The sequence below is a fragment of the Ips typographus genome, linkage group LG2 (genome assembly GCF_016097725.1).
Source record: "Ips typographus isolate SLU linkage group LG2, UJ_Ityp_2.0, whole genome shotgun sequence".
Lineage (NCBI taxonomy): Eukaryota > Metazoa > Arthropoda > Insecta > Coleoptera > Curculionidae > Ips > Ips typographus.
The window spans coordinates 13,231,620-13,248,538 of NC_138423.1; the positions used below are offsets into that span (position 1 = coordinate 13,231,620).

General features: G+C 35.5%; 2 protein-coding genes across 3 annotated transcripts; both read right to left on the bottom strand.

The window, feature by feature from the left end:
- Positions 1–9,278: 9,278 nt before the first annotated feature.
- Positions 9,279–14,311, bottom strand: LOC145723986 (trypsin-1-like). 2 transcript variants are annotated; one of them, XM_081972043.1, is made up of 6 exons: positions 13,628–14,311; positions 13,396–13,579; positions 13,132–13,340; positions 13,001–13,080; positions 12,871–12,949; positions 9,279–9,466 (listed from the first exon to the last, which is right to left on the bottom strand). In XM_081972043.1, the coding sequence occupies exons 1-6, from the start codon at positions 13,665–13,667 to the stop codon at positions 9,282–9,284; spliced, it is 777 nt and encodes a 258-aa protein (XP_081828169.1). In that variant the 5' UTR covers positions 13,668–14,311; the 3' UTR covers positions 9,279–9,281. The 2 variants fall into 2 exon arrangements, with proteins under 2 accessions (XP_081828169.1, XP_081828170.1); XM_081972044.1 differs by having other exon boundaries at positions 13,396–13,563; positions 13,628–14,310.
- A 1,303-nt stretch (positions 14,312–15,614) lies between these two features.
- LOC145723988 (uncharacterized) lies at positions 15,615–16,878 on the bottom strand. Its single transcript, XM_081972045.1, has 3 exons — positions 16,741–16,878; positions 16,634–16,681; positions 15,615–16,581 (listed from the first exon to the last, which is right to left on the bottom strand). The coding sequence occupies exons 1-3, from the start codon at positions 16,747–16,749 to the stop codon at positions 15,913–15,915; spliced, it is 726 nt and encodes a 241-aa protein (XP_081828171.1). The 5' UTR covers positions 16,750–16,878; the 3' UTR covers positions 15,615–15,912.
- Positions 16,879–16,919: the final 41 nt, after the last annotated feature.

Here is a 16,919-nt window from a genome sequence, read left to right on the forward strand (position 1 = left end):
AAGTTGCCGGTGCGTTGCACAGTCCGAAACTCAACACATTAAACTCGTATGACCCGTGTCCTTGTGCCGTAAATGCCGTGTATTGTTTTGACGACTCTTCAATTGGTATTTGCCAATACCCTGAAAACATATCCAAGGTGGTAAAGTACTTGGCATTTCCCAGATATGTAAGAATGTCGTCGATCTGCGGTATTGGGTAACAAGATTTTTTGGTCACTGGGTTTATCGTTCTTTTGTAGTCTACGCAGAATCTAGTGGAGCCATCTTTTTTCTTCACCAGTACAACTGGGCTTGCCCAAGGTGAATGGCACGGTCTTATTACGCCACACTCTAACATTTCTTGTATCTGTGCGTCAATGATTTCTCGCTCAGTTTGAGACACTCTGTAAGGGCGACATTTGACGGGTTTATTTTCCGTGACCTCTATTTTATGTTCTATGAGTTGTGTTTTTCCCATGTACTTAGGTGATTTACAAAAAATGTCTTCATATTCGGTTAGTAAATTTTCCAGCTTCTTTTTGAATTCTTTTTCCGTGATGTGATCTAATTTATGGTCGTCTAGTGTTACTACGTCCTCTTCAGTTTTGTACGTTGTATAGAGGTGGCTTATGTCTTCATTTGTAGATTCTAATCGTGCTATCGTTGTGCCTTTGAAAATTACTCTATTTGTGGGTCCTATGTTTGTCAGATTTACCGTGATTTCCTCTCCGGCCTGATCTAAGCTGCACAAGAGGTTGTTGCGGATCAACCACCCTTCGTTTGGCACCATGAGTTTGCTGTCGTACCCTGGGGGCTGAGGTTCAACTTTTACTGCTTTCTTTTCCCCTGGATTAAGGCCGCAATCTTCAAACATTCTTACTTTTTCAGCCATGTTTTCTTCGTCCTTTACGAAGTACGGCAGGGCGTCCCATGAGCTGCCTTTGCTCAGTTTATGGGGTTTTGGCCGCGGGTTTTTATCTTTAGAGACCCATAACGTTAGGTTTGTGTCTTTGAATTCCTCGTAGAGTGCATTTTTAATTTCTGTCCAGTCAGTTTTGTTATTTGCGGCAGTCGACCTAGGGATGGCTATGTTAGAGATACCGTGCCGTACTGCCCATTCTTTTAATTTAGCGCAGCAGTTTTTAAGTGTCTGGGCGGACGTGCATTCACCATTATTTTCTATTAACGCCATCTGTAGGACGTGCCTGTTTCCTTTCTGAAAGCTGGTAGTACTGCCTAAGCTTATTTTGCCTGTTTCTTTCTCCGCTAGGTAATTTCTAATGGCTTTTCCGACTCCTCTGTCTTTGCTTGGAGTAGTGGAGCACGTAAAGGCCCATGCGACGTTGCTTGGCACGCTGAAAATTGATCCGGGCATTTCCTGGAAAACTTCTTTCCAGCTTCGCATGCTGTTTTCCTGTCTTGGCTCTAATTTAAAATTGTTGGTGCTTCTTATATTGGCAATTGGGTGCAGCTTGTGGGTGTTTTTTGTATTTTGTCTTAGAGGTATAATCATGTTCTGTGCCAAGCTGAGTGTGTTCATTATTAAGCATATGGAGGCCTTCATTTCCCTTAAAAATTCCATCCCTAATATCAAAGGTTGGGGTGGGCCTGTCAAAACTGTCGCTTTCACTCTCAATTTTCTTACTTGGTTGCCCCTAAGTTCAAGAGATGCCCATGTCTCTCCTTGACTAGTTATTCTTTGTCCTCCTGCTGTGAGTAGTAGGGTAGGTTGTTGGCCACGCTTGTACACCCCCTCTGTGAGGTGGTGGCTTATTATGTTTAACTCTGCACCTGTGTCGATAATTACTGGTACATAGTAACCGTTCACCACCGCGTTGATGTGTAGAATTTTGCAGCACGTTGGGCCCTGAGTGGAGAGGGTGACAGGGCTTAGTTTTGCCACCCCCTGGCGTTTGGGTACTGCTGCCTGCTTCTGCAGACTGCAGCAAAGTGCCCTGGTTTCCCGCAGTAATAGCACGCGGGTTTATTGTCTCTAGTTCTTGTGGAGACGTAGTGCCTTTCTGGCGGGGGCGTGCGCCTTGTATCGTACGTCCTTCTGGGTGGTGGCGGGGTTCTTTCTCGATAGGGGCGGTTCACTTCGTAGCTTGACTGTTGCCTGGGAGCTGAATTGTACTCGAATTGGCGCTGGGGTCTAAATGCTGGTGGTGGGGTGGTTTCTACAGGAGCGTTGTCCATTGTAATGCACAGCATTTTCATTTCATCCAAGTTTCGAGGGGCCCGGTTGGGGAAATGCGTGAGCCAGTAGTATCTTGCTCTGGATTCGTCTCTTAGGCCGTTGTGAAAAATTTCTTGGAACTCGTCAAGGTCGACCACTTGCTTGTACTCTTCGTATAGAACCCTTAGGTCGTAAAAGTAGTTTTTTGTTGGTTCCAGGGACCCTTGTTTCCTTTCCCGCACTTTTGAGAGTAGCCGTGAATTGATGTCGCCGTCACTAAACTCGATTTTAAAGGCCTGGCAGATATGGTGCCAATTACTGTCGGGGTAAGTTTCTTTATATTCCCTGTACCATATGTTTGCAGCCCCCTGTAAGAAGGAGTGAAAGTACAGTATTTTTAAGGCATCATTCCAGTTGTTAGCCACCGCTGTTCGCTCGTAGGTAGCTATAAATACTGGTGCTGAGTCTGTACAGGGGTTGAAAGTTGGGGGGCTGATGAACTGGGGTAGTGCGGGTGTTTTTTCTCCTGTCTCTACAGTGGAGATTGTAACGTCTGCCATGGCGTTGGTGCCTATTATCACTTTCTTTCTGCTTTCTAATCTCTCTGATTGTGCTTGTGCTAGCGGGGGTGAGTTTTTCTCTCTTATTGTTACGTCGAGTTCGCTTTCTGTATCCTCGTTGTCCCCCTGTCCGCCTTCTTTCTTTTCAACTAATGCTTTTTCTTTCTGTCTCACTACAGTGAGGGTGATGTATTCAGGTAGGCCCTCTGGCTCCTGTCTTCGTGTATCCCCCACACTCGAGCTTCTATGTCTCGGTTCAAACGGGCTGTCTGGCTTTATTGACCTCAGGTTGTATTTCCCTCTATTCATTCCTTTTTTTTTTTCCCTTCGCCTTCAGTGGCTTGGGTTGCGAGGGTGTGTCTACCAATATGGAGATTACTAGACGGGGATTGAACGGAGCGCCTCCACCATGTCACGTTTAGGGGTGCGTAGTGAGGGATGGTAGAGAAACAACTCTGGTTACAGGTAAGCCTTATTTATTATAAATAATGTAAAATAAACACTTAAACAGGGTTATTCTTACCCCCAGAAAAGAAGGGCCAACACGGCCGTGAATGTCGTTAAGCGCATGGGGGTTCGGGAGAGACGAGTGGGGTTTTAGCCCTTCGGCTACACCGTAAAGGGGCACGCAAAGGTGTTCTTGTACGGTGTGACCAAAAGACCAAGTGAACAACTGACAGGGTTAAGGGTTCTAACGGTCACTTCAAGTTGCGAGAGAACCCTTCTCTTATCAGCCTGGGATCCTAAGAAGGTAGCGAGCCGACCCACCACTTCAAGTTAGGGAATGTTGCTCGCCGACCAACCCGGAGACCAGTAATTTTAGATGGCCAGCCTTGCTGAATAAATACTCGTCGATTGACCCAGATTCCTACTAGACTTGCTGACATATGCGATTATTCGGTGTATAGTACGTTTGTAAATGTTGGGAATCTGTGACAATAGCATGTGAATAGATTTTTCGAACGTGTTAAGCAGAGCCGTATTTACGTAAAAGCTACATAGATTACAGCCTAGGGGCCCTCACTACAAATACAGATAAAACTATACAAATATTACAGAGAGTGTCCTGCAGCCTATGTAGTCTGTGCATAAATACGGCCCTGTAAGTTAGTCTTTTTTGAAATTCCCGAGCAATTGGCCATCTCAATCATATCAATACAGTTCGTCCTTTTGAAATTTCGGAACCATCAGCAAGCTCAATCATTTCAGCACATTTTTCCGCTCTTTCTTTATCAGTAAGCTTTTTTGAATTTTCTGGGTTAATCTGTTCAATAATTTCAACACAATTTTGTTTTTTTTCAGTTCGTTTTTTTGGAAATTTCTGGTGTATTAGCTAACACATTCTTCTACTGTCCGCTTGAAAATTTTAGTCAATTAGCCAACACAATTATTTTACCACATTTTTCTACTTTTCTTTTGAATGTTTTGGGCAATTAGCCAACTCAACCAGTTCAACAAATTCTTCCGGTTTTCATTTGAAAATTTTTGACATTTAGCCAGCTCAATCATTTCAACACATTCTGTCGCTCTTCTTTTGGAAATGTTAGGCAATTAGTCAGCTCAATCATATTATCTGATTTTTCTTCTCTTTTAAAAATTTTAATCAATTAATGGGCAGAACCAATTTCTCACATTATTATACTATTCTTTCAAAAATTTGAGCAACATTCATTTCAATACATTCCTTCTACTCTTTTTTGAAAATGTTAGGCATTTAGTCAGCTCAATCATTTTATCCGATTCTCTACTCTTCTTTTAAAAATTTTAATCAATTAATCGGCACAACCAATTTCTCTCATTCTCCCACTATTCTTTCAAAAATTTGAGGAACATTCATTCAATATATTCTTTCTACTGTTTCTTGAAAATGTTAGGCATTTAGTCAGCTCGATATAATTTATCATCTTCTTTGTTTAAAAATTTGAATTAGCCAGTTCAATCATATCAACGCATTTGTGTTTTTGATTTTATGGTTTTTGGACAAAGATTTGATATGTGTGGTCCCAAAATTTTTTTTATATTTATACAGTTGGAGAATTTTTTTTTCAAAACCAACGTTTTGGCAGTCTCTGCATACCTTTTTCAAAGTTGAATAGAAGTTTTAGTTACTTTCTCAAACACTTTTAGACACTACATAGCACAAGACAAACCTTCTGTAAAGGAAGATCAAAACTACAAAGTAACTTTGAATAATTGTATGTGTATTTGTTTTAATCAAACACACTTGTTGACATAAACGTCTCAGCTTTGAAAAATCAAAATGTCGGCTTTAATTACAATGAGAATCTAAAAGTTTGCAATATGTTTTTGGGGTCTTTAGCAGTTGCAATAGAATTAATGTGAAAATAAAAAAAACACAAAACTTTTTGAACTTTAAAAGTGACTCTCTTGACTATTTCCAAAAAAATTGCTTATTTTACTACGTATTTGCGCCTTTCCCAACTTTTTCAAGTCTTTTTAAATGAAAAAAGTTAGTACAGGAATAATCAAACATAAATTTCTCTCCGAAAAAATATTATGATGCCATTGTGTGCAGACATTTTGAAAATACCGCAGAGGTTAACTTAAATTGCGTAGTTTTGAGCACAAAAACGCTTACATAAGAGGACCAACACGTTTTGTACTCTAATTTAGGAAATGTAATATACATTTTTTTATAAGTTTTATTGTTCGTCCGTACGGTTTTACGGGACAATCATGCGTCACTAATCTGCGACTTCCACAATATCATTCTGAATGCACGTTTATTACATGCTTTGTGAATTTGCCGTTAATAAAAAGGAATACCATTTTGTTTTAATTTTTTTATCTAAAGCTTTATTTGCTTATTGTGGTCTCCGAAACAATTCTTGCATCAACCAAAATAAAAGTATATTTTTCTAGTAAAAAAAAATGGTAAACGTTGTGTCGGGCATGGACGTAAATAGAAACAGCGAAACGGTTTCAATACATTTCATTTGGGTGCGCACTAGAAAGTAAAAAAAAAACTGTATCAAATATAGAAAAATTGATTGGGCAGAGAAAAATTGCATTTGTAAAAGTGCATTCGAGAAGAATTTGATTTTATGAAATAGCTAAATCAATGCAAAAGTTCTGCCATGTTGAATGTCTCTAAAGGAACCCAAGAGAAAACAAAAAGGTCCCACATTCATCCTTACAGTATATACAGAGTGATCTGCACACACACTTGACAAAGTGTCTCAACTGAAAGTTCTAGAGCTGTATGAAATTTATGGCTGCAAGTTAATTAAGTAAACTTTACGGTTTCTTTGTTGTAGAACAATTTTTGTTTATTAATAAATATTATATAACCTTCGTTCCACTTGAGTAGTTATTTCAGTTCTTCAACTGCACGATGCAAATCTCAAAAAAAAAATAAACACGTTGTCCAGGTCTTGCTAAGGTTAATTCATATTGCCCCACTGCGTGTAGTTTTCTCCTTTTTATTCCCTAAATTTGCAATAAACGAATTCACTTTGGAAACGAGGCGAACTAAAAGGCTTCTTTGAACTGTACCAACTTATCGCAAAAACCCTGAAATCTCTTCAGAAAAGTACAATATTTACCGATACTGTGAAGTGTAGAAAATGTGTTGGGTAACCTTCCATCATGAGAATCAAAATTTTTATGCTGGATTTGAATAATTTTGAGTATCGCCACTGACCGCTTTTTGTTTAATGTCGTGCGGTTCTGCTATGGCTAATGCATTACGTGAAGACCTCTAAAAAAGCCTTTTATTGGCCAATATTAGGTAACAATATTTAATTTTACTACAGTGAATTGCCAAATAACTGTAGTTAATTTGGTCAACAAATTAAGAATCAAAGACAATCGGGCTAATTATGATTCGAGGTGGATTATTATCACGATATTCCGCTTTTGTGAACACCGAAGCAGAAAGCTTAACCAAAAACCTTAAAAAAAACTGAGTTGCCCTTTTTTTGTATTGGTTAAGAGAATCGCGTACCAAAACCGTTTACTTTTAATGCCGTAGAGCAGTAAGAAAATGTTGAAACTGTAAAAATTCATTTTTTCGAACAAATTATTATAATTTGTCTACCAGAAACTAGGCCAGGTCTGAATAAAGGTTTCCATAAGGAAAAACTTCTTTATAAAATAGAGTTTAAACGAAAAACCAAAAATTATGCAAAGAAACATGAACATTCATAATTTTGACTGATGTCCATAGATTTCAGGAAACTGGTAAAAAAATTCATTAGATTAAGATCAATCAATGAAATTGATCGATTACAAATAACCTTAAATGTGAATCATCAAGCATTTTTGATTGCCATCCCGACATTTTTCAGTCTAAATATTGATAAAATTTGCTCTGTAAAACTCTGCATTTGTACAGTACGTTCAATATAGCTTGGGATCATTTCAATTGGCAATAACTTTTTATCTTTATAAGTATAATTATGCCATTGTTGCCTGTTGCATTGTTTGCTCGTTTGACAAGAACCGATATAAAATGGCGTATTTATTATGTCAAATTGTTCACTGATAATAACTTTATTAAAAATTAGTCAAAATTTTAAGAAGCTTTACAATTATTTATGGATGTAATTTCTTGGTCGTGCTGGATAATTCTAGTTTCAAGATGGCGAAATATGACGGCAATTTTGGAAAATTAATGGTTTCTAAAAGGCAGCAGCTATTACATCTGAGTAGTGAGTATACAGTGTTTTTCAATGAAAAGTAGACACCCTGAATATCTACCAAAAAAAATACGTTTTGTGTTTATTTTTTGTTAACTGCAGAAATAATAGCAAATAGCGGTTATCATTTAATTAATGGCTCAAAATAACCTCCGTTAACTTCCATACAATAATACAAGCGACTTTGGAAGAGTTTGCGAACATTTGTGAGGACTTGCGGTGTCAGTTGTCGGCATTCATGTATTATTCTCTGCCTAAGGTCTGCAATATTGGCCGGCTGTGTTGCATAGACTTTAGATTTTAAATGCCCCCATAGAAAAAAGTCCAACGGAGTGAGGTCGGGTGATCTCGCAGGCCATCCCATGGGACCACGTCTACCAATCCATCTTCCAGGAAATCGATTTTTCAGATATTCTCGAACGGGAAGTGAATAGTGTGGAGGTGAACCGTCTTGTTGGAAAATTAGTTGATTTTCAAATAAATTTTCATAATTTTCTAGTAGCTCTGTTATGGACGGATCAACAGTGGTGTCAAGAAGCGCAAGATAAGTAGCACCATTCAAATTACCGTCAATAAAAAACGGACCAACGATGTGGTCTGCTAAAATACCTGCCCAAACATTAAGTTTTTCTGGATATTGGGTATGGGTTTCCCTAAACCAATGTGGATTCGTGTCTGACCAATACCTACAGTTATGCCTGTTCACTTCTCCATTAAAAAAAAACATACACTCATCACTGAAGCAAATATTGTACAACAAGTTCACGTTGTTTGTCAGATTAGTAGACATAATTTCACAAAATTGTAGTCTTCTATCATAGTCATCTTCGTTTAATTCCTGAACCAATTTTACTTTGTATGGACGAAAATTGTGTTTTTTTTAAATTATCCATACACTGCTTGTCGACACACCCGATGCATGGGAAATTTGATTTAAAGGCTGATTATTATCCATTGCAACGTGTCCCAAAACAGCAACTTCAATTGGTTCATTAATAATTTGTCTTTCAGGTTGATGTTTTTTGTTTGTCACTGAACCAGTTTCCATGAATTTTTGCATCATTATCATTTTGAACATATCACAAATACAAATTGGCGGTACTGACAAAGATTTTCTTGAGCTAACTGCATCTCGAATGAACACTTCATGTTTCATAGCACTGAAACGTTGTTACAACCCCACTTCTCATCCTCCTCCATCATTTTCTTTAAATCGTCTGGCTGTTCCAGTTTCCACGTTGTTACTCTGATGCAACTCAACTGATTAAGGTTGTGCCGGTTTGTGAATCTTCAGGCAGATACATCCATCCTCATACCTTGTTATTATAATCATATCATATCAGTTATATCGAGTTCAAAATGTTTCTTCAAATACTCTTCAGGTTTAATAATTTTTTTGGAGACTTACTTTGAAATGTTTTCTTAGGAGTTGGGTGTTGTAGTGTCCTAAACTTGTCCACTATTTTAATTTCTTGTTTCCCAGCATCGTTTAGAACTTTTAGTAGTTGTGCTAAACTGGTTTTTTGCTTATTTATTCAATTTTTAAATTATTTAATTTACCCCGTATAATATAAGTTCACTGGCACATTAGTAGATATAAAGTCTTACATCACCCAAACCAAAAACGAATTGATGCATATCTTACTAAGGTTGTTTTATCTAGTGCATAAAAGGTCGCAAGGCTTTTCCGATTATTTATGCAAATTCCAAACCGGTGCAACAAAAAAAATGTCACAATCGTGTCAACACCTGGTTGAATTGAGAACTCGACATACATTATCAGCTTTATTGATAATAGTAAACTAGCTTTTCGTAACTGTTAAGTTACAACAGCCATTCATTCATACGTATCTCCTACGATTTCACATCTTAATCGTTGATTTATACAATAAAATGACAAAATGGCTATACTGCAGCAATTTTATTAATAAACGATCTTATTTCACTGTTATTTAAATTCGTATAAACTCCTGGAGATGATTTACGAGCGCATCCATAACCCCAAGACACCACACCTATTAGTTTACCGTCTAATGTTAAAGGTCCTCCAGAGTCACCAGAACACGAATCTTTGCCTCCTTCACGATATCCTAAAATAAGTTCAATTTAGCAAGTTTTAAGTATTTTGTTAAACAAATTAAAGTGCAATAAGAAAGTGAAATTCATCTTTTAATGTCAAGTAAGGCTTTTTAGCATCTCAATGTTGCTGAAGTTGTGTACACTTTCTCAAGAACCTAACACTAACACATAATAAAAATGATTTTAAAAAACCTTACCAAAGACGAAATTTTCATAATTTTTTTACATGAATTTTGTAGGAAAAGCTTCACTCTGTTATCATTTTCAAGACCCTTTCCTCTAAAACAGCCATTTTTAAAGTTGCATTTGGATTAAAATTAACATATTTTTCAAAACGTAAAACCTGGTCCAAATGATATAGAAAACATCGTTGACTGTACAAAAAGTGTCGGCTCTGGTAACTGGTCTACAATATTATTAATCATATCAGTAGTAAAAAAAGAAACTCAATTGCTGAAGTGGTTGGTTTCTTTTCGATATGGTAATATTATTTCCCAAATTGATTGGGTTAAAACTAAATCTAATTGCATTACGATCCTGACAACTGGTTTATTGCAATGTTGTTAATCACGTCAGACTTAAAAATAAAAACTAAAATGCAATAACTTTTTCTACTTGCAATTCGTAATAATTGATGTTACAGTCTTTTGAATAGTTGAACTACTTTAAAGTAAATCAGTTACTTTCAGAGTAATTCAACTACTTTGTTTCAAATGAAAGGAATACGGTTTATTTTTGTTCTAATTAAGTTTCATGTGCCTTAAACTGTGTTTATTATACAGGGTGTCCCACGACGAAAGACATCGATTGATATTGGAAAAAGTATAAATAGGAGAGTTTTGAAAATTTGGCAGTATACTGATGTGGGCATGCCCAATCCAACTAAAATATTTTCAAGATGATAACGAGCGGCAAATACCTCACATGTTCTACTCACAACTTTATCACATTCTCCGTAAATAATAAACAGATTTCAGTAATCTTGGTTTGAATAACGTAACCGCGACTGCATATTTGCAGTTGTCAAAACACTCAAAACTAGTGTTATTAACATGCTTTGCAGGTCTCCAATATCACCGTGTGTCAAAAGCATGATCAACTAGAGTACCAGCTAATCCCAACCATGCAGCCTAATAAAAAAATGTTTATTCTCAAATAAAACCAAATGGGTTGGATTTAGGTATAGGCAAGTAAATTGAAACTTATAGTAATTTTTAATGCTCAAAATGATTCCGTCATAAAAAATGTGGGTTTCTATTTAAAAAACTTGAGATTTTTCATTTTTTTTAGTGGCAAGTTTATGATTTTTTTTTGACGACCCTGTATACAAATGAGTCATTACGCACCCTCAGTTTAATAAAACGATCCTTTATTTACAATAACCCAAAGTTTCATTGCAAAATGAAATACGGTTTTAACATAGTACAAAAATATGTTCAGCGTTGCAACTGTCACTTTTTTGGAAAAACATCAAATATTTCGAAAACGGCTAGAGATAGGCATAGGGTATTCTATACAAAAGTTGGTCAGAATTTTGTGAGGAATCCAAATATGTAATAATATATAGGGTGTTCTATTTAAAATAAGAAAGTTGTGATCGACTTCTGGTATAAACGGAAGTGCAACCATCTTGAAAATATTTTAGTTGGATTGGGCATGCCCACATCAGTATCCTGCCAAATTTTCAAAACTCTCCTATTTATACTTTTTCTAATATCAATCGATGTCTTTCGTCGTGGGACACCCTGTATTTGTAAGTATCCTAGTTCAATTCTCTACCAAAACCTTACAGAGACGGTTTGTCCTTAAGGACCTCAGAAGGGCGATATTTACTTACGAATGTTCAATGGGCACAAAGTGTCCTGATGGTTCACTTATATCCCTCTACGTATTTTTGGTAAATATCTTCGAATATACGTAAGTAGAGTATTGAACACAGTTTACTCTCACCATACTTTATAATGTTGGTAGTTAGAATATGTTTGTTTCTGTCAATTAATTGATGTCAAGAGAATGTTTGTTATTGTTGACATATACACATCAGACAATAATTATTGTCATTTGCCAATAATTAAATTATTACATTATTACACTTTTTGAAGTAGTTAACCACTTTGTGAGTGGTTGCATTAATTCGAGTAGTTTATCTACTGAATTTTGTTTAAAAAAAAACTGTATATAATTTAATTACTTTTTTTGAGTAATTCCGATGCCTCTGAGTGAAATACAACAAACTTACAGAACACAAAGAAATCATTTCTATTCAAACTAAATCTTCGGACATGGTTTGAGAGAACATTTTTTTCTTTGATTATTAAATTTGGATAAGGTTTTTGATCCTTTCCGTAAGTACTTCACTCTGGTAAATAATCTGATATAAAATGTAAATATACAGTGCGGTTAAGATACAGATTTGGTTAAACGGGAGAAAAGTTGCGTAATCATGGCATTAATAAAATGACATTTAGAAAACATTGAAATATTTTTAGGTTTTGGAGATATTTTCAAACCCACAGCACTTTAAAGTGGCATTATCAGTTTTTCATTCCGACGTCTTTGTGGAACTATCATCAACCTCATTTTTTTAAATGTGGTCATTGGTTTTTCATATCAAATTCTGAAAGCCATTTTTATTCCAAATTAATGATGTATGACACAGATTAAACGTTTGTTATACATTTCGTTTGTTTTTAGAGGTGTAGAGTCGTGTTAAACGGCCTAAACGGGAGAATTTAGTGACAACCTTATATTCGACTTCCAAATTGGTTTTGATTTATGAAAAAAAGAGAAAAGCTGCACCACACCGCATTTTCAAGTCTTTCCTAGTTTTTAACCCGAGACTTGACAGGTTCAGAAGTGCTACTATTTGTTTTCAAGTTTTCTTGGTGGTGCAAAAAATACAATATATTAAATACTCTCAAAACTCAACAAAAAATTATTAAACTTACAGTTTTTCTGAATATGTTCGTTAAAAAGCACCTTAAACAATGTCATAATTTTAAAATTGCGTTAGTTCTGGTTTAGACTTTAGACAATCTTCAGAATGCATCAGTGATGCATAATTTCTTAACGAAAAATACTCCAATTCAGATGCATTAATGCATTACCAATCTTATAAAGTTGAAAACCTTCTAAAGAACCCAAAAAAATACCAGTTTGTGGCAAATTAGGAAAAAAGTTTCCTGTAACTGTTATGTTTATTTAACTCTCTTTACAATGATTGTTCCTGATGCTAATTAATCAACCAAAACATGCCACCAATGCCAAAAACCTAAAGATTTGGCAATTCCAGTCATGTATTAGTCATGTATAATTTTTTTGCTACAACTGTACCCTATACCTTTGATAACCAAATAAATTATACGTGTTTTAGCTGCTCAAAAATGTCTTCTATTTTCGGCTTAAACGTTCTCACCTGCACAAATCATACGATTAGTGATTTCAATCCCTTTACCATACAGATTACTACATTGAACTTTGCTTACAATCGGAACCTAAAGCAAAAAACACACTTTATGCGTTGAAATAAATAAGTAACTTATTACCTGAACAAATCGTAAATTTCTAGGTGCTTTCCGGCTGTTTTCTGTCGTCACCCCCCAACCACTTGTGGTTGCCAACGCTCCTTAGAGTTAAATTTTACTGTTTTAATTAATACTTTACAATAAAATCTCACCTTCTTGTGCTTGGTTTGTTGCAATGGTAATGCTTCCAGTTTTCAAACCAAACGTAAACTCAGGATAAACTTTCACAACCGAAACGTCGTAATCAAAAGACTCGGCATTGTATTTAGGATGTTGATAAATTGCTGTGGATTTTACTATCTGGCCACCTGCAGATCTCGCTGTTGATCCAGCTCTAAACTGTATCTGCGAAGCACTTAGCCTAAAAATTTTGCCTTGAAATTCACTATATTATATTTTTAACAAAAATAAATTACCTATGAGTGCAATGAGCAGCGGTTAAAACAAATTGTGTGCTCAATATAGAAGCACCACACACATGTCTTCCATTTTGCAGCATTGCCACCAGATATACGTAATCCCGGATTTTTCCAGGTTTACCACCCACTATTCTGGCATTAAGTGAAGTCGAATTTGTATTAGGGCTAGAACAAACAGAACCTAAAAGTTTTCAGGTGTAAGTAAAACTTTTTAAAAAACTATACTTACTTTGCACCCCTAGAAAAAACAATAGAACTATGACAATCATACTACTGTTGACAATAATGAGCGTTTAATGTTAAAAACAGTAAAGCTGTACAAAATAAACATTTTATCCAAGGTAAACAAATATCACCTGGTATTGTAAATCATAATTTGTTTCACCTTGTTATTAGCCTAGATTTTTGATAAGGAGAATATTACTTAGTACAAATAACTACGGCGCTATCAGTAGGAAAAAACTATGAAATCATTGCATGTTACATCAAAATAGAAGGACACCTCAAAAATGCCTGTCAATAGGAAATGTAATTTTTAAATTATACCAGAATTACTGTAAATTGTATTATTACTACGGCTTATTAAACACGCCATCACGGTTGCATTCAATTTTATTGATTAAAATTGTATAAACCTTACTTTAACAAATATATAAACATACAGGTTGGTTTTAATAAGAGTGGTTTAAAATCACAAATTTTACTGGTTCATAGATCTCAAAAAGATAGGAACACGCAAACCGTTTTGCTCTATCTTCATCTGACTAAAAGCTTCAAAGTGTTAAAATGTAATTTTTCAAAAATCAATATCTCAAAAACAGTTAAATGTAGATAAACGTTATGATACATGAAACACTTAAAATTGCTCGGAGCAACGAAACATATAATAATTTAGGAGTGGCTCATTTAAAATAGTGAAATGGTACCAAAAGTAATTTTAAAAAAGAGATCTTTTGTAATGTTGACAATATTGACGGCGATATAGTTCTCTGTGAGACACCTTGTATATATCACACCCTCTACAGTGTATCTCAAAATTAAGTACCGTAAGTCATTATTATTTGAACAAAATTGATTAAGTAAGATAGCCTATTTTCTAACAGTATTTTAAAATTTTTATTTCCTACGGTTAAAACTTAAAATAGTAAGGAAATGACATAGTAAGGAAAATGCTATTTTGCATATGTAAAAGTGTGCGGAAAGTAGCTTCTTTGCAGTCATTCGCAGAAAAAATATCTTATAAACTCCTGCAAGCAAACATCGTACAATAAATAACATTTAGAGACTAACATTAAGAGACCACACGACGGCATGGTTCTACAAATGGAGATTAACACCAAACCCCACGAAAAACCAACTACTCTTACCAAATCACAAAATAAAAGACAACTCTCCTACAATAACAACAGACGGTAATGTAACTACACCAAGCCCAGAAATAAAATACTTAGGGATAACACTTGACCAAAAACTCAAATTTACAAAACATGCACAAAATGTGAGAACTGAAATTATTACGAACGAACTAAACATTTCAGAGCCCTGACGTACAAGAACAGAGGTATAAGCACAAAAACTGCAACTAAAATATACATATCTATTTGCAGACCTCTACTCGACTACGGACACATACTAAGAGTTAATGCGACCAGCAAAACAAAAAAACACATCAAACTACAGAACAAATTGCACTTAGACTAGTAACCAAGATTAGACATCCTCAAAACCCGCTACATAACCCCAACCAACGAATTACTCTACGAACGGACAAAAATAACAGAACGATTAACGAAACTAGAGGCAAAATGGAAAGGCAACCCCCACAACTGGACAATTATAAACCCCATCTCCCTCACAAGACCAAATAGACAATCTCGCTACGCCTTTCCTCAATACACTCTGTTGGAACATTTTACCTAAAAAAAACGGACTAACTATTAATTTTAACCTTTTCTTTGTAAAATATTATTTTTTTTTATTAAACAAATATTTATGTAGATACATTAGGCTTTGTTTCTGTAACATTGGCAGAAAGACCGGTAGGTCGATAACATTTCGTGCCTGTAATATAATATACTATTCCCAAATATGTATGGAACCGCAATAGCTTTTGTTTTCAAAACCTTGTATTTGTTGTCAAACTTTAAATAGTTACAACAACAAATACAACCATAAAACTGTACTAAGTATTTAAATAATATGAAATAAACAAGCAATTTAAACAACTCTATTTTTTATTTGTAAGTCAAGTCAACAAGAATGTGATACTTTTAAAACCGAGTATGGCTATACATTCTACAGTAATTCCTTGTCAGCGAAATTTTTTTTTTAATAATAACTACAATTTGTATTAAACATTTGATTATTGTAACAAAATAAAATAAATATAAAAACAACAATTAAGACACATTGACAAAACTAGGTAGTAAAAAATCGTTATAAAAAAAGAATACAATACCAATTCTTATTTACTACCAACTATAAAAATTTGGCAATACATACTCAAACTAGTTCTTAATCTTGTTTTTCCGGTGTTTCAGCAGGTTTTTCCTCGTTTGGAGCGGTATTAGATTCATTTGTGCTTGTTTCAGGCGCTTTTTCTGTAACTTCTTCTGTCACGTTTTCCTGATTGGAGCTGGATTCCCCGTTTTGCTGTGCAGCCCTAATTTCTGCAGCTTCCTGCCTTAAATCGTTCACAATTCCTTCAGCCAATCTTTTCTCGTGGTACTGATCACGCAAGGCATTAAACAAACACAACTGAGTTTCGTACTCCCTTTTCAGTTCACCGTTATGCCGAATCATAGTCTCCAATTTCCTGTGCAATAAATCTTGTCGCTCTTTCTCTGCTTTGACTTTGTTATCCATTACGTTGATTTTGTCTTCGAGTTGTTTCACTTCGAGGTTTCGAATTTCTAGTAAGTCTTTGGTAATGTTTACCACGTCTCTGAGGCTTTCGTTCTGTTGGCCTAGAGCTTCGATTTGTAATTCCTGATTTTTGATCACTTTGGTATTCTCAAAAATCATTGCTTTTGCCTTGGTTAGAATACCCTCGGATTGGATTTTTAACGCCTGCACTTCTTCAGTTTGCTTATTTTTTTGTGCTTTTACTTTCTGTGCCTCCGCCACTTCCATTTCCATTAATTCTAGTTTCTCCTTTAAATTGGCTATTTCCAAATCTTTCAGCTGAAAGTAGAATGAAATTAGATATGTATAGAAAGAAAATGGATTCACTTACCCTGAGAGCTTTTTCAAACTCTTTATTGGGAGCCTGTTCAGTTGCTTGCTAAAAACCATTTTAAATTTATTAACAACTTTAAAAGCACATTTTACTGAATACTTTACCTCTGCCATTTTTCTACACTTTCACCTATAATGCAATACTTTCTAAATAAACGAATTTGGAACGCCACACGAGCGTTTTGAGACGTAAAAGAAACAAAATCTATTTTCACAGCGGTGACTTTGGAGCGGAGGCTATTTCTAGATGCTGGGATTTCCAAAAATAGCTTGAATTCAAAAAG